Raw genomic sequence first — 20,824 nt, forward strand, 5'->3', positions numbered from 1 at the left:
ATGGCACAATGCTGCCCACTGCTGTACACACAGTGTCAGTGCACATGTGTAAAGACTCAGTTCATACTGTGAATAAATGTGTCAAATATTATTAGGAAAATACTTCAGTTTTATTACATTATTGTTTCTACTCACTATTCACTATAGCATTGTGCTGTTTGATGTATTATTTATTTATTCAATTTATTTATATAGTTTAAAATAAACTAAATACAATTTTATTCTTATTTAATAAATCAAATATCATATTTTTATTATTTATTATTTTTATTCAATTCATATTTAATGGTATTAAATGATTTGTTTAGATTTAGATTAGATTTAATACATTTAATAGATTACACTTTTAACATAAGATTTACAATTGGTTTATAAAAGGTGTTTTTATGCATGTTAAGCTGAGTTCAGTTTTCGTTTCATTTACACAGTTTTGACCAGCAGGCGTCTGCATTTTAAACACTTTTAAACAGTGAAACTTTTAGCAGTTGATTCAAAGATTCAAAAAGTTTTGTTCCTCCCATCACTACCCATTATTATGTTACACAGGTTGAAACTTGCCAAGTTTGCTGTTTTCCCTTTTAAACTGTATTGAAATTATAAAACTGAGCTTTTGTGACTGATTATTATTTTCTTTATCTCTCAGCAGCAGCGCCTTCAAATATTCTCAGCCCTCTTTAGTCAAAAATGCAAAAAAATGTGTGGGAAGAAATGGCCAAGCTTCTTCAAAGTTTATCATTCAGAGCTGTGTCAGTTTGCATTTGCAGACAATGGTAAATGTGGTTTCCGTCTTCTCTCATCATGACATTTGCTGCCCCATACATGATGTGTTGCCTCCTCATTAAAAACCAATGTTTGCCTCTGTGGTAAAAAAAAAGAGGAAAAAAAACTCTTTCAGACTAGATAAAGTTCCTGTTTAATTCTTGTGCCTGTATGACACGTGACACTTACGAGATTTCTATTTTCCTGTATGGGCGATGACCCGTCATGTTATGTTGGGTATATGGTGACAAGTGAAACTGTGTAAGTATAACAGTTTATCTAAGCTGAGTTTTGATATTTGGCTGGTTTTGGTCTATTTTTGATTGGCTATTGGGCTGGTTTTGTTACACAGACATGTCAACTCTGCAAAGAATCATTTTTATTTTCACATTTGTGAGTCTGCGAGAACACGGGTTTACAGTTTCACACTGAAACCCAAAGATCAGGAATGGCCTCAATCAAAGTTCTTCTTCTGATTTCAGCTATATCTTCCTCTCAGAGTGGTAAGGATTTTTTTTTTGACTCTGTTTGTTTCCATATTCTTACATGCACATGTGTCGTTATTACAATTAGACTGTAAAGATTTATGTATTCATAAGGTTCAAAACGATCTGTGCCGAGAGAATGCTGAGAAGTTTGCTAATTCGACATTAGCTAATGCATTAGCTTACAATGAGCAATACATTTGTTACAGTATTTATTAATCCTTATTTCTGTTAGTAAAAATATGAATACAAAGTTCTGTCATGAAACTCTAGATGGCACAGGCTGATAGGTCCTTAATGGGTCAGTTCACCCAAAAATGAAAATTCTGTCATCATTTACTCACCCTCAAGTTGTTCCAAACCTGTATAAATTTCTTTGTTCTGTTGAACACAAAGGAAGATATTTTGAAGAATGTAGGAAACTGAACAGTTCTGGAGCACCATTTACTTCCGTAGTATTTTTTTTTTTCTACTATGGAAGTCAATGGTGCCCCAAAGCAGCCTGGTTACAAAAATATCTTCCTTTGTGTTCAACAGAACAAAGAAATTTATACAGGTTTGAAACAACTTGAGGGTGAGTAAATGATGACAGAATTTTCATTTTTGGGTGAACTATCCCTTTAACTCAACCTGCTCGTAATCACATCGTTATCTATAGGGCACAGCTGATTGGTTCCTGCTGTATCAGTAGCCAATGAGCTCGCTGCACAACCTTCAAATACTTAGTCAGCATTTGCCTTAGCAGTGCAGTGCGCTTCAGAAACCCTCCACCTTCTCCGGCTCCATCTGTATAGATCTGCTACGGGTAATTCATGTATGCTTTATTGTACAGCAGCAGCATGTCTTACTTGCTCACAGCAGCGTGTTATGTGTGTATTGGCAATAGCAAGTAGACGTTAACGCAGGACAGAACAAAGAAAACAGAGGGCTTAAATACACTGATCATTAACGAAAACAAGGAACAGGTGAGAACTAATTAGTAAGAAGAGAACTAGAACTCAGGTAAAACAGAGACAGCACTTAAAAACCAAGATACAGAAATTAAATGACATGATTGTGACCAGTGTTGCCAAGTCCGCGGTTTTCCCATGGAATTGGGCTACTTCTACACTGTTGCCGGGAGTTGTTTTTCATGTCCGTGGGTTGAATCAACCCAAAATAACGTGATATTTAGCCCCTGGAATGCGAATTTTACCAGGGGAGCCCAACCAAAAATGTGTATTTTACTCCCCGGAACGCGATTTTTTTTTTTTTTTTTTTTTTTTTTTTTTAAACCGTGGGACCCACTGAAATGCCATTGGGTTAGTTTTGGGCTAGTTTTGAGGAGCAATTGGGCGTTTTTTTGTTGTGAAAACCTGGCAACCCTGATTTTGACACTAATGTAGTTAACTAATGTTAACAAATTAAACCTTTTTCTTGTTTGAACAAGTTTCTTCTCTCTTCCTCATTTCAGAAATGCACTCTCTTTACTACATGTATAGCGTCATATCAAAATCTCTGATGTCTGGAGAAATGTTTGAATTCTACACCTCAGTGGAACTCAGTGACATTCAGATGAGTTTGTGTAAGAGTGTGAATAAAGCAGATTTCATGAGTCAGTTGTGTGAGGAATCTGAGAGACTCTTTAATGAAAGTGATGATCTGCATTATAAACAACAGTGGCTTCAGATCAACCTTAAAACACTGATGATGGAGCACAAGAGGAAGGAGAACAGCACACGGGACACAGGTGATTGTGATGAGGGGACAGTGGGGTCAGTTGGGGGTAAGATGTGTCAAGTAAAAAGAGTGATTTTCACTTCCAATAAAAATGAACAGTCATGAGAACAAACAAATCACTGATCTGAAAGTCTAATTATTCACTTTTTTTTTTTTAAACCAGTTAAACAACAAATTCAGTATTTGGAGTATTTGATTGTAGTGAAATGGTTTTCAACATTCTATTGTAATATTTATACTGTATGTATGAGCATATATGCAAAAATGGTGTAGAATTTACTTTTCACTTTAAATAATTACAAAGAAATGGCAATCATAATTTAATAAATCCTTGGCAGGTCTTTAGCCAAATAATTCACATGGTTTTATAAATGTTTACATGCAATCGACTATCATGTACACGGACATAACTTACAAGGACGTGCAAAATCACTTTTCTCTTGTGCATCTGTCACAGGCAGATGTGATGTGGTACATATGCTACAAATGTGGTACATTACCAAAATTCCGCTCAGTTTCCTGTTCAACTTTCCTGTAATCTTTTAGAATAATATCACTGTCACATTTAGTGAATTTTATCTTCTGTGTTTCTCTCCAGATCTTCATGTTCTTCAGTGGAGGCACGGCTGTGCAGTTGAACGTCACTCTAACGGTTCAGTCATGTTTCTTCAAGGCACTGATGAATACGCCTATGATGGCCAGACCTTGACCTTTGACCTCTCAATGCACTGGAAGCCTTTAGTCCTTGACCATGACATCATCTGGGACAGAGAATCAGTTTCCAGCCTGGAGAGGAAATGTGTGGAAACGTTAACCAGCTTCACTGACCTTCAGCTTGAGGGAAAGTTCATCATGGAATGTGAGTTTAAATAAGATTCTTTTGAATGCATTCTTTCATGCTGATTTATTATTTGAATTGTCTGTCCTGCAGCTCGTCCTGATGTTCACACTCTTGTAAAAGCGTCTGGATCATCAGTCAAGCAGCTGCTGGTGTGTTTGGCCACAGGCTTCTACCCTAAACATGTGCAGATGGAGATCAGACACAATCAGACGCCGTTACCTGATGAGCAGCTGAACTCAGATGGAATCAGACCGAACGCAGACGGATCCTTTCAACTGATGAAGAGCCTGGAGATCCTGCCGTCTGAAGCATCTCAGTATCGGTGTGTGGTGGAGCACCAGACTCTGATTGAACCGCAGATCATCAGCTGGGGTAACATGATCATTCATAGAGGACTGTTGATCAGAGTTTATCTAGGTTTCATAAAACCACTTCATTATCAGTGTTATGTTTGATTTTGCTCCATTGTAACTGAACTAATGTTGATGAATGATGTTTTTCTGTGACAGATGAAGGGAATGTCCTGCTGCCGGTGCTCATTGGATTTATAGTTGTTTTAGTTGTTCTTGCCATCATTCTTCTTGTTTTTTATCTGCTGAGAAAATGTGTTAAACTTCAAAGTGAGTATTATTTAAAATCACTGTAGGATGGATAGAAGGGCAGAAAGACTGTTTTATTGTTTATAATTTCAGAACATACCTTGAATCATCAGAAGGTTTAAGTAATACAATCTCCAACTGAGTCTGATTCTTCTAAAAGTCAAAACACAATATAGTCTTACATTCTGCAACACTCTCATGTAATCAGTCAAGTTGTGAATCAGAGATCAGACCTCTTTTAGTCTTGGTATTACATAATCCAGACAATTCACCTACAGTGAACCCAACACCTACAGGTGAGTCCATGTACATACAATTTGTATATTTCGGTCAACATGAAGACATTTTTGTCATGTATTTCAGTGCCGTTTTGATTTTTGTCAGATCAGAAAAATTGTTTTAGTCTTCAAAAGAATTCAGAACAATCATAGAATAGAATTCTGTGCCAATAATATATTTGCGCACTTGCTGTTTATGAGTCAAGATATTTATCTGCCATTACACTTTTACGCAGTTCATTCTAATGATAAAAAAAAGTGAAGTGAGTGTGATTGACTGTCTGTCTTAATATTTATTCACACAAAACATCAAATTTCTGAACCGGTTTTGCTTCAGGACTTCAGGCCAAACACAGATGAAATTCTTTAATTGAATTATTTAAATTTATCAATGAATTTATACATTTGTTAATATTTCCATGAACAACTTTTGAAATAATAATTCTCTACTGTACTTTCATCCAGAGTGCTGGCATGTTCTTTTTTCTTTTAGATTATGAACAAATATGTGAGTTTTCATGCACTAATATATTTACTTATTTCAATTGTTCAATTTATCAAAAGCGACATGTCAGTATGAAGCAAACTAAATCAATGACCTGGTCACAACTTCATTTCACAGAACACATACCATAATATTCACTGTGCAAAAGTAAATCTATTGAAATGTTTACACAGATCACTGATCATAAACTGAAGTGACATGAGATAATATGAGATAATACTGTGTTAATATCTGTTATTTCAGATTATGACAATATTGTAAAAGGGTTTAAGGAAATTGGTGAGTATGAATTGCTAAAAACCTCAAATGAAAAGAAAAAGTTACTGTTATTATACAGCATGGATTGCGGAAGCGGGCCTGGGCCCGGGTTACTTTTGAATTCTGGTACAAATATGACATATACTATATATGTGTGTGTATGTGTATATATATATATATATATATATATATATATATATATATATATATATATATATATATATATACACCATATATGTATTCTGACCATTTATAATTAATCTTATATATAATTATTCCCCATTCTTTTGATACGTTCCACGACCCATGCTGTACAGCCTCACTGTATCAATGACTAAATGCATTAACATGTTTAATAACCATCTAGTCATGTTGCTCTAGCTGATGTTTATCTGTCATTAAATCTTTACACTGATTATTCTGATGATGAACTGAAGTGAGTGTGATGAAGAGATTGACTGTCTGTCTTAATATTGATTCACACAAAACATCAAATTTCTCAACTGGTTTTGCTTCAGATCTCAACGCCCAACACGGGCCAAATTGCTTATTTTACAAAAGTAACAATTTTCTTTAATTCAACGTTTAAATGTATTAATGGATTTATTAATTTGTTAATATTTCCATTAATAACTTTTGAAAAAATGATCAGATGTGTCTGTTTGGGTGACTGGTTTGCTAAATGTCTTGAATGTTCTAAGTGAATGATTCATCATATTTATTTATTTTAGGTGAAGATAACTCATTCTCATTGTTGGGATGTGAGTTTGAATTGCCAAAACACCCTTATTATGACTTAGTACTATATATGATTCTGTAATGTATTTTACTTCTACCTAACATTGATGATTCATTCTCTACTGTACTTTCATCCAGAATGCTGACATGTTCTTTTCTTTCTTTCTGTCTTTTAGGTGGTGAGGAAATGTGTGAATTTACATTCACTAATATTTTTGTCTTTGTCCTGTTTATCGTGAGTAATTTAATCCACAGAGCAGACACAGAATGACACATACAAGGAAACTGTATTAAACACCCGGAGAACTTCAGAACTAACTCTACACATCAAACACATCAATTTTAACGAGGGCGTAAATACACTGCGTCCCAATTCGCCTAGGGTAGGGACACACCGAACCGACGCCAAAGAACTAAAAATATTCGCACAGTGGAATGCTCAGGAAAGATGATGTAAATTAGAACAGCCTTCTGTCTGTCCTGTCTTGACTTCTTTGCTCGCTTTCATCACTTTTTCTCTTATTCTCAAGCACTGACTCGTTCGCTAAACTGAATAGCCAATCAGAGTTCTCTCTCTCCGACGGCCCGACACGATTCTACGTGTTGAATCGGCAAAAAAAAAAACGATGGCTTCCGACTAGAGCCAACGGTGCGGAACACACCGTAAAAATAAAACGTCCAACGCTCAAAAATGACCCAACATGTCCCTTAATATACTATGCCCTAAAAATATGTAGGCCTACTGTTTTTGTAAAGAAAAAGTAGACTACATAGGTTCTGTTTGAGTGTGTAGAAGAAGAGTAGGCAAGCTTTGGGACATATAGGCCTACTACTTCGTCATAGCCGTGTCTTTAATACGTAGGTAATTAACTTTCAAAGACACGAAACGTACATTTTTGTACGTTTAGAAAGGTGCTAAAACGTACAATATTGACGTAATTATGGCACTAAAACGTAAAAATACTTACGTTTTTTACAGCGAAAAAACGTAAAATATTTACGAATCTTATCATGTCTTAAAGATATATGTAGTACAATTTCCCTTTTATCGTTTTGTAGATAAATGTAAGATCCCTAAACCCCATCCCGAACCTAAACCTTCCCATTTTATACAGAATGTTAAAAGAATAAAACATAATGGGCAGAAATGTGTAGGAAAATGACAATTTTAGTAAAAATATAACATCAAAACGATATTTTGAGCCACTAATCCTACACCTACCCCTAAACCTACCCATAACCATTTCTTTAAACTACCTACTAATATAAATAAAAGAATGACAGACAAACAAGCGTAATCACAATATTTTTTTTTTTTTTTTTTTTTTTTTTTTTTTTTTTTTTTTTGCGAAAATGTCAAAAGTGGTACCAAAAGTAGTTCAAATGATGATGAGTTCCAGTCACAGTCCTCTCTGGCGGTAATAGTTTTTTATAGGGTACAGAGCAGAATTTGACTTATTAATCCATGAAAATATGATGAATCCGGCTTCTCTCCGTGAAGGCGCGACACTCATTTCAAATGTCAATCCACTGAAACACGGCATGTCGTAATCTGCGACGAAGGTGAGAACCAATGAGCGTTCGATATCAGTGCCGTAAACCATTTCGTAACGCTTCTCGAGGGTGGCGCTACTTTCAAATTTGAATCATAACGAGCGCGAGCTTTGACTGTGACGGTCGCTGTTGCTGAGAATGAAAATGAAGATCGATGGCTAAAGGGCTGAATTTGGATCTGTTCCTTACAAACATATGGATTCTAAAGATTGGGAGTACAGCGAACAAATAAAATGGATGTGATTTGTGAATTTATGCTGTGTTTTGGTGTATCTTATGGTTGTATTGTCAGTCGCTGCATAGGAGAAAACGCCTTCTGTGTCTCACAGCAAACAAACTAAATATTACAAAATGGTTAAACAATTACAGAAATTTTATTAATAAGGTTTTAAATTGTAGTCTTGTTTAACATTATGTAATCCTCCGAAACGAGCAGCACAAGTCACGAACAGAAATGTTATTTCATATTAAGTAGATGAGTAAACTGCTTTCAATAAATTCGACTAAAAACAACATTAAATCATTAAAGCCACGATTTTAATATTAATACATGGGAATTCATATACATTCACACTTTACGTTACATGATTTACGTTTTTATTGCTGTTAATACGCAAGTATTTTTAAGTTTTAGTCCTCTAAATACGTCAATGTTGTACGTTTTTGTGTATGAAAACGTAAGTAAATGTACGTGTGGTAGAACCACAATTTACGTAAAAATACACACGTATTCTCATGAGATCACGTTGCTTTAACGGACCACTCTGTCCTAGTTACGTGCATCCTGTCACCATTTAAACTGCCCTGTCAATCATCTTGTTACAGTTAAAATCCTCCACATTCAATTTAATTTAATTTCCTACCGTATTGAAGAGAAATGCAGCAACACATTCGCCAGTCGTGGGTCTTCATGCGGTGAACTCTCCTCATGTGTTTGAAATTAAATGTATCTTTACAAAAGTTTACAATGCTGTTGCAGATGAAATATAATGTGAATGACACTGAATAAATGACTTTTCGTCAGGTTAGATACTGATAATTAATCACTCAAACCACTTTATCTAGTTTTTATAGTTCTAATCGAATTATCGTCCAGTGTGCAGCAGGGCTTAAAAACGAAAAAAAAAAAAAAAATTCAATCATTTCAATCCGAGCAGAATCGGTATTTTAACGTTTCTGTTCCAGCGTTCCTTCTGTATTATTAACGTTCCGAAACCGGTTTGTTTAGAAAGAATAACGGTTAATAACGTTATTTTTTTAACTTTTTTGTTTGTTTGTTTGTTTGCATGTAGCCTTCTTAATAATAATAATAATAATACGTACAGCATTTTATTTATTAAAAAACAAAGAGTATTTGCCGTCTTAGCCAATAGGCCTACAATGATCTTTTATAACAAGATTCTGTCTAAATGTAAACCTATTAAACGAAAGGATTTTTCACTTAGCCTAAATGTAGGCCTAATGCTTGACGGTTGGTGACATCGTCGGAAAAAATAATGCCATGGTATTGCCATTGTGACTTACCTAATCTATGATGACTTGACAGCTGAGCCTGAGCTCGGGCATTTCACCCACTTTGGATGCGTCAGCGTCACATTTGCATAGGCTGTATACTATTTGAATTCGTGATTTATCAAAATATTAAATAGAACGAAAAAATAACGTTATTAACCGGTTAATGGCCATTTCAAATTAGCATTTCTGTTCAGAACGATTACATTTGATTTCGTTTCCGTTTCTGGTTACGTTCTGGTCAAAATTTCGTTCATTTCCGGTTTTCGTTTTCGTTCCGGTTCAGAGCCCTGGTGTGCATTAGAGTGTGCACGGATCTGCACTTCAGATTCTAACATGATAAAGTAGACCATCTAGCTATCTTTGGAATATTCATTTCAACATACTACGGTGTGGGACACTCTAATTCTATTTTCGAATACTATTTAGGACAGATAGTATGCGAATTGGGACGCAGTGTTGGATAGATTAATAACAGGGAACAGGTGTGTAACTAATCAGAAACCATGGAAACGAACTACGAACTAGAACTCAGGCAAAGACACTGAAACTAAACAGAGCAAGATAATTAAGCTATGAACTGAACAAAACATGAATGTGACAAATTTCTATTAACTGTTTAATTTATTTATCTTAAAAACTAAAATATCAGAAAGAGGCAAACTAAATCAAAATGAACAGTTCACATACAACATCATTTCACTCAATACAAACTTGGCAGCGAGTCTGTAATTCACCACACAAAACACACCGTCTGTGTTCATATTCATTATTTCAGATGAAGAGTTGTCTGGCCTGTGAGGAAAGAGTCTGAATTGTCAAAACGCCCAAAAATGTATTTAAAAAAGCCTCTGCATTTAAAACATTTGATTTGATGTCACTGTACAGCCTCACTGTTGACTGTGACTAAATATATTAACGTTTAATAACCACTGCTGATGTTTATCTGTCATTAAATCTTTACACTGATTATTCTGATGATGAACTGAAGTGAGTGTGATGAAGAGATTGACTGTCTGTCTTAATATTGATTCACACAAAACATCAAATTTCTCAACTGGTTTTGCTTCAGATCTCAACGCCCAACACGGGCCAAATTGCTTATTTTACAAAAGTAACAATTTTCTTTAATTCAACATTTAAATGTATTAATGGATTTATTAATTTGTTAATATTTCCATTAATAACTTTTGAAAAAATTATCAGATGTGTCTGTTTGGGTGACTGGTTTGCTAAATGTCTTGAATGTTCTAAGTGAATGATTCATCATATTTATTTATTTTAGGTGAAGATAACTCATTCTCATTGTTGGGATGTGAGTTTGAATTGCCAAAACACCCTTATTATGACTTAGTACTATATATGATTCTGTAATGTATTTTACTTCTACCTAACATTGATAATTCATTCTCTACTGTACTTTCATCCAGAATGCTGACATGTTCTTTTCTTTCTTTCTGTCTTTCTTTCTTTTAGATGGTGAGGAAATGTGTGAATTTACGTTCACTAATATTTTTGTCTTTGTCCTGTTTATCGTGAGTAGTTTAATCCACAGAGCAGACACAGAATGACACATACAAGGAAACTGTATTAAACACCCGGAGAACTTCAGAACTAACTCTACACATCAAACACATACATTTTAACGAGGGCTAAGGCATACCTGTGCAATAATCATGCTGTCTAATCAGCAGTTTGATATGCCACACCTGTGAGGTGGATGAATTATCTCGGCAAAGGAGAAGTGCTCACTAACACAGATTTGTGAACAATATTTGAGAGAAATAGGCCTTTTGTGTACATAGAAAAAGTCTTAGATCTTTGAGTTCAGCTCATGAAAAATGGGGGCAAAAACAAAAGTGTTTATATATATATTGAGAGAGAGAAAGAGAGAGAGAGAGATGCAGGGCCTAAAACTAACTTTTTGCCTGCCAAACACAGACTCAATTGCAAGAGGTGAGTAGAATGTAGTAAACTGTTTATTCACAAATAGTGATGGCAGGTGAAGAAACGAACACAACCTGGGGTGCATTTCCCAAAAGCATCGTTAGTCAACTATGGTGGTAACTCCCATTGAACTCTATTGGTAACGACGGAACTTGCGACCATCGTTCGCTTTGGGAAACGCACCCCAGAGCGGGTGAGAAACAGTCCAATAAAGCACAGAGCACCACACACACCTTTTACGATCGCTGTAGAAGAATGTATACAATATCTCTTGTCTCTGCAGGTGGATGTCGGACGAGATACGAGCTACCGGGACCCAAAAAGTGTGTCAGAGGTAGACCAGGCAAGGAAGGTGTGTGTGATGCAGGCTTAAATGCAGGAATGGTGATGAGATGATTGAACGAAGATCAATGGCTGGTGACTTAATAAAATTTACTGACCAAAACTATTTTTTACCAGCCATGAAACAAAAAAAAGGCAATTATGAGACCAATATTTTAGATGCTAGTGAAAATGTACAATCCTCTATTCCAATTTCGAGACCACGGCTAAAAACTACTAGCTTATCTAATATAATTTTAATAGCCTACATTTTTAAAGACAAGTAAACAGTCATTAATAAAAAAAGTACTAATATTCAAATTAAAGTTACGATGAATGTCCCTTTCATGGCCAGTCCAAATCAATCTGGTTCTTAGATCCGGTGGCTCTTCCCATTCAGAGAGAACTTCAGTCTCAAGTCCAAGGGTAGATTTTTCACCACCGGAAACTTTGTGTCTGAACCCTGAGGGTACCAGCTCATAGATTATGGTTTTCTTAACTGAGGCTTTTGAGACAAAACAGGGGCTGAGGCCCGGAGAAAGGTGCAATTAATGACCGAAGTTATGTTTGCACGATTTCCCAATACTTTCTGTTTCTAAGGACTTTCAGCAAGATCCGAAATGGTGGTTGAAAGGTAATCGCTTTGAGCTTCAAAGATCCAAGCTCTGTGCTACATCGTCTTTGTACCACAGGGCTTGGGTCTCCCACCACTTGCCAAGAACACAAATTGTTTCTGCCCCTGATGGAGGACAATCTCATGGGATCTGGGTATTTTTGACTGAGGTCATTAAACCACTCATATTTCTAGAGCTCTCTCTCTATTGGTAACTCAGTGTTGTGGCAGGCTGGAGCTTTCCGCACTAATCAGGGTCTTCATCCCAGGCTTAGATCCTTCTGGGTTAATAATGCTTTCTTAAGTCCCGTATGGAGTCTAGTCTTTTTGACTGAGGTCATTAGACCACTCAGATTGATAGAGCTCCCTCTATCTGTAATTCAGTCTTGTGGCAAGCTAAACCTTTAGCACATTACTGAAATCAGTGTTTAAGCAATGTGTTAACCCCAGGTTTAGATCCTTCTTGGTTAGTACTTTTGCTCACTAAGTCTGTGATTGCATTCACAGCTTGGTTGGGCAGGTGTTTCTAGAAGTTTTAAGCAATGCGAGCAGAGGGCTGAGGCCCCACTTGCTTTAAGGCCCTTTTGGGTCTGGTCTTTTGACTGAGGTCATTAGATCACTCACTTGCAGCTCTATCTATCTGTGAATTCAGTGCTGTGGTGGACTAGTCCTTTCCACACACTGCTGAAATCCATGTTTAGGCATGGTGTTTTCACCCCAGGCTTGAAACCTTCTGGGTTAATGCTTTGTATAACCTTAAGAGCTATAAACAGTGCAAGCAGAGGGCTGAGACCCCATTTGCTTTAAGGCCTGAATGGGGTCTGGTCTTTTGACTGAGGTCATTAGACCAACCAGGTTCCTAGAGCTCTATCCCTTAGTATTTAGTGCTGTGGCAGGCTAGGCCCTTACACACACTTCATAGGCATGTTGTTTCTCCGGGTTGATTCCATCTGAGGTTGCCATCACAACTTATCCTCTATAGCCCTCTTTCTTTTTAGGCCAGAGATGGTAAAATCATCTTTCATTCTGAAGAGATGTCTTGAAGCACAGGGTTTGGTCCTGTCGCCCCTCCGAGATTGAATGATCTCTATTTGAATTTATTGATGGGCTGTGCTTTTTTACACACTTGTAAAACCAATAGTATGGGCATGGTTTTAAACCCCAGGCTCAGACCTTTTGGGTTAATCATTTTTCTTACTAGGTAGAAAAGACTGATGCTTACCTTTTACAGAGTGGTTGGGCATTTGATCAGTATGGGAGTGTGGGTATTAGCTTTTGAATAGCATCAACACCATGACGCAGCACGTCTTCCTTCAGACAATTAGAATCTGAGATTCCATGATGTAGGTGCCCTTTTATGATCTTGCTAATGTGCTATGCTTTGTCACCTGACTTCCAGTGGCCAAAAGAATTTGCTTTTTTTCACACATGCTTCAGACACCGGTTCCACAGGAGGCGTTCCCATAGCATCAACACCATGACGTAGGATCTTGTTCCCTTCTCAGGGAACTGGGTTATATTCCTGACCTGAGATGTCTTACTGTCACTGTGCAGCCTCACCTTGTCGATGATTAAATGCATTAACATGTTTAATAACCATCTGTGCCATCATTATATTAATTCTGAACTCCATCAGGACCAGAAAGACGTGCAGGTTTGGCTGCTGCTTTAAATGTTGATTCAGATGATGAAAACCCCACAGATCCCAATATGAAGGAGGAACACAGTAGGTCCTGAACACACACACACACACACTGACGCACACACACACAGTGTTTGTTCACTGCAGTCACTGGTATAAACAGATCTTCTTCAGATGTTATTCATGTCTGCTTCATTAATGGTTCCTCTCTGTCTCTTTCAGCTGAGGAGGTTCATGACACTCAAAGTCTTTGTGACACTGAAGCGACTCCAGCAGCAGCTCGAGGTCAGAACATCTGAATTCATCTCTTATCTGACGCTGATTCTTCATCTCACTCACTGAACGTGTCTGTAATGACTTTTCTAGGTGCAATGGGCTCCAAAATCATCTCTCTGCCTAACTTTGGTGAGTTAAGATACACTTTCTTATGTTTTGTGGTTTTATTCATGCAGACACATAGATGTGAAACTATAGATGTGTTTTTTCAGTCATGGAGAGAGAAGACACAGATCAGAACGTTACCCAGAATGCCCTGCTGTTACCACTGCCAAGTAATGTTAATAGTTTCTCATTTATTCGCCTTCAAATTCATCATTATGTCAAACATAACTATTCAAATGGTTGCCATATCTGTGCTGATTATAAAGACATTATAATGCTGTTATTCTGTGTTTCAGGACGCTGCAGATCCAAGATCATTTCACTGCCAAACCTCAGTAAATGTTTCAGTTTATTTAAACTAAAGATAAACAACATATTCACGCTTTCATTCATTTACACTTTAAATGTTTGCTGTTTAATTTTGGTGTCTTTTAGAATCAGAGAAACACAACTTCTCTGGTTTTAAATAGCTGTGAGTTCAAATCAAATCTTGTTTTGTTGTTTTCTTCAGCTCAAGACAGAAAGGACAGCGATGGCTCCAGTTAAAGATGTTCAGGTTGTTTTGAAGAATCAGATCTAGAGCTTTACTTCCATCATCGATGCCAAAAAATACATGGAAACCTGAACATCACAGTCATTGTGCTTGTTTCATTATAAACCCGTGGCCATTAATGTAAGGTTTTTCACAACAAGCATCAGGATGTCAAACACCAGATCAACCGTATGGACTTTTGGGTAGGCTACATCCTCGATAAACCAGCATCAGAACAATATGACATTACATTCATTTACATGATTTGCATTAATTGTTTTACTTGTTTGAAAATCCCAGTGAGCACCATCTACCTCTGGAGCAGTGTTTTTTAAACTCATGACAGTCATTGTGTATGTTTGTATTAGAAATGTGTTAATTAATCACTAGTTCATAAAATAATTGTTTTCAAAAGGTCATTTGTGAAATGAATGTGTTTGTGTTGGTTTACTTTCAAAAGAACTGCATTACAAAGTCAATAAATGATATTACACAACAAAACTGAGTTCTGCTCTTATTCAGTTCCTCTTTCTCATTTCCTGCAGTCTCTAAAAATCTCTAAAATCAAGTTATGTTTTTTGAAAAAACAAAGACATTGCTAGTTTCTTATAATCAGCAAATAAATAACCTGTCCTTTAAAATCTGTGTCCCAGTCAATGACAACCTTAAAGGAACACTCCACTTTTTTTGAAAATAGGCTAATTTTCCAACTCCCCTAGTGTTAAACAGTTGAGTTTTACCGTTTTCGAATCCATTCAGCCGATCTCCGGCTCTGGCGGAACCACTTTTTTTTTAGTTCATTGAATCTGATTTTTGAGCGAGATGCTAACGGTCTAATCAGATTCAATGAACTATGCTAAGCTATGCTAAAAGTGGTACCACCAGACCCGGAGATCGGCTGAATGGATTCGAAAATGGTAAAACTCAACTGTTTAACTCTAGGGGAGTTGGAAAATGAGCGTATTTTCAAAAAAAAGTGGAGTGTTCCTTTAAAAGGACAAGATCGCAGTGGACATTGAAACAGATTTTTTATTATGAACATAGGACTGACCTGAAGGAAAATGACGAGGCTGAATCCAGCTTCTTATTCGCAGCTTCTTATTGACGCTATCTGGTCCACCTTAAAAGACGCGACGCTTCCGCGTCTTTAGCTTCTTATTCACGCTCAGCTTAGGGACCGTGCGGTTTTTCTCTTTTTCACGCTTTTTTTAAGGGATCATGATGCTTTTGTGTCTATTTTCAAAATAAACGAATGAAATGCAAATAACACCATATATACCATATATCACAATATATGACCGAAAATAGACTGTAAAAATATAAAGGCACATAAATTACAGTATAGGCTAATTTTCAATTATTGAACATTTCAGCTTAATGGACGTGCTTTTTTCCCCCACGCCTTTTAGGGGCCCTGTTGCTACCAGTATTGTGTCTATTTTCAGAAAAGAATAATACACTATGTCGTAAATGGCACTGAAATATAAGTGTAAAATGGCTGTAAAATTACAAAGGTATATAAAAAGTAATTGCATCATTCTTTAATGTCATCCTTTAAATGCATTAATGAATCAATTGAATAAAATAATTAAAACAATCTTTACAAATTTCAATATCACAAGGTTGCTAGACATTATACCAGCTCCAGCTTGGATCCAGCCTGTTATGAACAAAGACGTCAGATAACCCAACACCTTTGAATAAGGACTCCAGAACATCAAACATGGATGATTATGCAACATTATCATGTTATCAGGTTGCTTCGAATGCACACTACTTTTGCTTAAATGGATTATCTTACAACTGTTATTTCTGATATCATCTCGTAACAGACTATTGTGATTTTGTAACATAGAAACATGCATTTTCAGCTGCTCTGAATTATGTATAGTGAAAAGCATTATACAAGTGAATGCGAATTAAATTGCATTGAATCGAAAGAACTCTTGCATTGTTGGTTACTGTACCATTTTGAAGTTATGGACCCAATCTCACACTACAGTTTGAAGAGCCATCACATTGTTGAGCCATTTAGGGTTGTTAAAGTTTCACTGGTGTATTATGTCCAGTGTGCCAAATTTGAGGCAACTTTGTGCCCAATTGACTGTCACTATGCAACATTATGAGCAATTTTACTGTAGCGTTATGATGTTATGATTCCATGATTCTGAGCGATATGACATAGTTACATGAGAAATTGCACTATTGGCCCAAATGGAGGCGCTATATCTCCGCTGCCTTTGAGGGTGCGTTCAAATTTTAACTGGAGCCTTATACCTAGTGCACTTGACTGTCACCATGCAACATTATGAGCAATTTTACTGTAGCGTTATGAAGTTATGATCCCATGATTCTGAGATATGACATACAGTTACATGAGAAATTGCACTATTGGCCCAAATGGAGGCGCTATTCCTCCGCTGCCTTTGAGGGTGCGTTCAAATTTGAACTTGAGCCTTATTCCCAATTAACTTGTCTGTCACCATGCAACATTATGAGCAATTTTACTGTAGCATTATTAAGTTATGGATCTATAAATTTGACAGATGTGACAAAAGTTACATGAGAAATTGCACTATTGGCCCAAATGGAGGCGCTATATCTCCGCTGACTTTGAGGGTGCGTTCAAATTTTAACTGGAGCCTTATTCCTAGTGCACTTGACTGTCACCATGCAACATTATGAGCAATTTTACTGTAGCATTATTGAGTTATGATCCCATGATTCTGAGAGATATGACATACAGTTACAAGTCAAATTCATGCGTCCATAACTTCATATTGCTACAGTAAAATTGTCCATAATTTTGCAAGGTGACAGTCAAGTGCATTGGATATGAGGCTCCAGTGCAACTTTTAACGCACCCTCAAATGTAGCTGAGATATAGCGCCTCCAATTGGGCCAATAATGCAATTTCTCCTGTAACTGTATTGTCACATTTGTCAAATTCATAGATTCATAACTTCATAATGCTACAGTAAAAATGTCTAAAAACTTGCAAGGTGACAGTCAAGTACATTGGGAATAAGGCTCCTGTGCAACTTTTAATGCACCCTCAAAGGCAACTGAGATATAGCGCCTCCAGTTGGGCCAATAATGCAATTTCTCCTGTAACTTTATTGTTACTTCAAATTCATGGCTCCATAACTTCATAATGCTACAGTAAAAGTGTCTAAAAATGTGCAAAGTGACAGTCAAGTGCATTGGGAATATGGCTTTCGTGCAACTTTTAACGCACCCTCAAAGGCAGCTGAGATACAGCGCCTCCAACTGGGCCAATGCAATTTCTCCTGTAACTGTATTGTCACATTTGTCAAATTCATGGGTCCATAACTTCGTAATGCTACAGTAAAAATGTCTGAAAATTTGAATAGTGTCATTCAAGTGCTTTGTGAATAAGGCCCCGGTGCAACTTTTAACGCACCCACAAAGATAGCTGAGATATGGCGCCTCCAATTGGGCCAGTGATGCAATTTGTCCTGTTAGTTTGTCACATCTGTCAAATTCATAGATCCATAACTTCATAATGCTACAGTAAAAATGTCTGAACATGTGAATGGTGACAGGCAATTGCCCTGGAAATAAGGCCTCGGTGAAACTTTTAACGCACCCTCAACATTAGCTGAGATATAGCACCCCCAACTGGGCCAACTGTACTGTCACGCTTTGTCAATTTAAATTAGTCCATAACATCATAACGCTAAAATAAAAAAAAAAGTCTAAAAATTTGAATGATGATAGTCAAGCACCCCAAATGAGCCAACAATGTAATGGCTCTCCAAATTGTAGTGTGAGATTGGGTCCATAACTTCAAAATGGTACAGTAACCAACAATCCAAGGGCTATTTCAGTTCAATGCAATTTAATTCACATTCACTTGTATAACGCTTTTCACTATACATATTTCAAAAGAAGCTTTACAGCAAATTCATGTTTCTATGTGACAAAAACACAATAGTCTTCTTTTATGAGATGATATCAGAATGTACAGTTGTAAGATATACAAATTGTAGTTATTTACTTCTTTTAAGCAAAAGTAGTGTGCACGCGAAGCAATGATAACATGATCATTTTGTATAATCATCCATGTTTGATGTTCTGGAGTCCTTCATCTGCGTCTTCATAAGAGGCTGGATCCAAGCTGGAGCTGGAGCTGCTATAGTCTCTAGTTACCTTGTGATATTGAAATCTGTAATATTTGCTTGAAATATTTTTTATTCAATTGATTCATTAATGCATTCAAAGGATGACGTGCAAAAAGAATGATGTAATTGTTTTTTATATACCTTTGTAATTTTACAGTAATTTTCACTGATACTTCGCTGTTATTTACATTTCAGAATAGTTTATTATTGTCTGTTTTGAGAAAAAAAAAATATAAAAAGCGTGAATAAGAGAAAAACCACACGGTCCTTCAAGTTGAGCTGATGACACGTTCAATAAACAAAGAATACTATAATTATATTTTATGTGCCTTTATATTTTTGCAGCCTATTTTCGCTGATATATCAGTGTTATTTGCATTTCAAAATAGTTTATTTTCCTTTAATTCTGAAAATAGACACAAAAAGCAACACAATACCTTAAAAAAGCGCGAAAAAGAGAAAAACCGCACTGTCCCTACGTTGAGCGTGAATAAGAAGCTACAAACGTGGAAGCGTCGCGTCTTTTAAGGTGGACCAGATAGTAGCGTCAGTAAGAAGCTGCGAATAAGAAGCTGGATTCAGCCTCGTAGGAAAATGCTAAATCTGAATACAGGTAATACACTCGGTCACTAGATATCTCTCTCACAAAACTCTTCTACATAATGCAGTAAGCTTCAATGAACAAAAGCAAAAGAGAACAAACATGTTTTCATGGTGGTAAATAACACAATGCTGCCCACTGCTGTACAGACAGTGTCAGTGGTGCACATGTGTAGAGACTCGATTAGCCTAATCTTGATTTTTATACTGTTACATGCACCTAACACCTTTTATGTAGTTATTCTCTTTCTTTATTTGCCTATTAGTGGTTTATGCATACGTAACTGTAATGTATAATTTGCATTCAAACGATTTTATCTTTCTTAAATAATAATAATAATTTTATATTTTTTAATTTATCAAAGAAAATTGCGTAATCAGGTCTACCGTTTTAAATGCAGACACGTAAAATTACGCGCACTGGTATGCGGATGTTTTGTTTTAAACGTTTTTTTTTCTCTCTCTCTCTCTTCCAGTCTATGGTTCAAACCAAAGCACACAAATCTGAAATGTACTCAGTCAAAGTTCTCCTCCTGATTTCCGCTATTTTGCCATCTCGGAGTGGTAAGAAAACACCATTGCCTTGCCTCCATATTTTTACTATGTGAAACGTTACATTCACCTCTAGTGGATTATATAACGCATTCAAATACAGTAAATGTGTTTATGAGCAAAAGAGTTGTGTTGAGAGAATGCTGAAAAGTTTGATACAGAATACATGTTTAAACCATTTATTTAACTTAAGATGTATTCTTTGGGCAGGTTATGTTTAAACTTTGTTTCTTGTTTTGTTTGAACAAGTTTCTTCTCTCTTCCTCATTTCAGAAATGCACTCTCTTTACTACATGTATAGCGTCATATCAAAATCTCTGATGTCTGGAGAAATGTTTGAATTCTACACCTCAGTGGAACTCAGTGACATTCAGATGAGTTTGTGTAAGAGTGTGAATAAAGCAGATTTCATGAGTCAGTTGTGTGAGGAATCTGAGAGACTCTTTAATGAAAGTGATGATCTGCATTATAAACAACAGTGGCTTCAGATCAACCTTAAAACACTGATGATGGAGCACAAGAGGAAGGAGAACAGCACACGGGACACAGGTGATTGTCTATTAACCAGCCTGGGACTGGTTTAATATTCAGAGTATTTAAATGTAGTGAAACAATTTTAAACATTTTTTTTCCATAATATTTGTAATAATATTTAAGGATGCATAATATGACAGCCTTTAATATATTTGTTTCTTTTTTAAGATTTAATTTTTAATCTAGCACTAACTTATAGCAAATTAAGTTTGATTTGAAAAAATGATTTGACCTTCCATATAGGAAAATTACTTTGACATGTAAAAAAGTTTTATGGCATGAAAAGCTAATCACTTTTAATCAAATTTC

At 36.3% G+C, this 20,824-nt stretch overlaps 1 protein-coding gene across 4 annotated transcripts in view; it reads left to right on the top strand.

Annotated features, from left to right (window-relative positions):
- Positions 1 to 957: 957 nt before the first annotated feature.
- Positions 958 to 20,824, top strand: part of LOC127501268 (hereditary hemochromatosis protein homolog) — a 35,924-nt gene continuing 16,057 nt past the window's right edge. For 2 of the 4 annotated variants that reach the window (XM_051873199.1, XM_051873198.1), the window contains exons 1-2: positions 19,869 to 19,993; positions 20,255 to 20,530. In XM_051873199.1, the coding sequence (XP_051729159.1) occupies positions 19,909 to 19,993; positions 20,255 to 20,530 (361 nt within the window). In that variant the 5' untranslated portion in view covers positions 19,869 to 19,908. Of the gene's footprint in view, positions 1,021 to 1,111; positions 1,263 to 2,697; positions 2,974 to 3,561; positions 3,823 to 3,894; positions 4,177 to 4,313; positions 4,425 to 5,429; positions 5,466 to 6,175; positions 6,206 to 6,358; positions 6,418 to 10,533; positions 10,564 to 10,724; positions 10,784 to 11,478; positions 11,548 to 13,765; positions 13,856 to 13,993; positions 14,057 to 14,137; positions 14,177 to 14,259; positions 14,305 to 19,868; positions 19,994 to 20,254; positions 20,531 to 20,824 lie in introns of those variants that run through there. The other 2 variants (XM_051873200.1, XM_051873197.1) reach the window with 2 other exon arrangements.

The sequence above is a fragment of the Ctenopharyngodon idella genome, chromosome 19 (assembly GCF_019924925.1).
Source record: "Ctenopharyngodon idella isolate HZGC_01 chromosome 19, HZGC01, whole genome shotgun sequence".
NCBI lineage: Eukaryota > Metazoa > Chordata > Actinopteri > Cypriniformes > Xenocyprididae > Ctenopharyngodon > Ctenopharyngodon idella.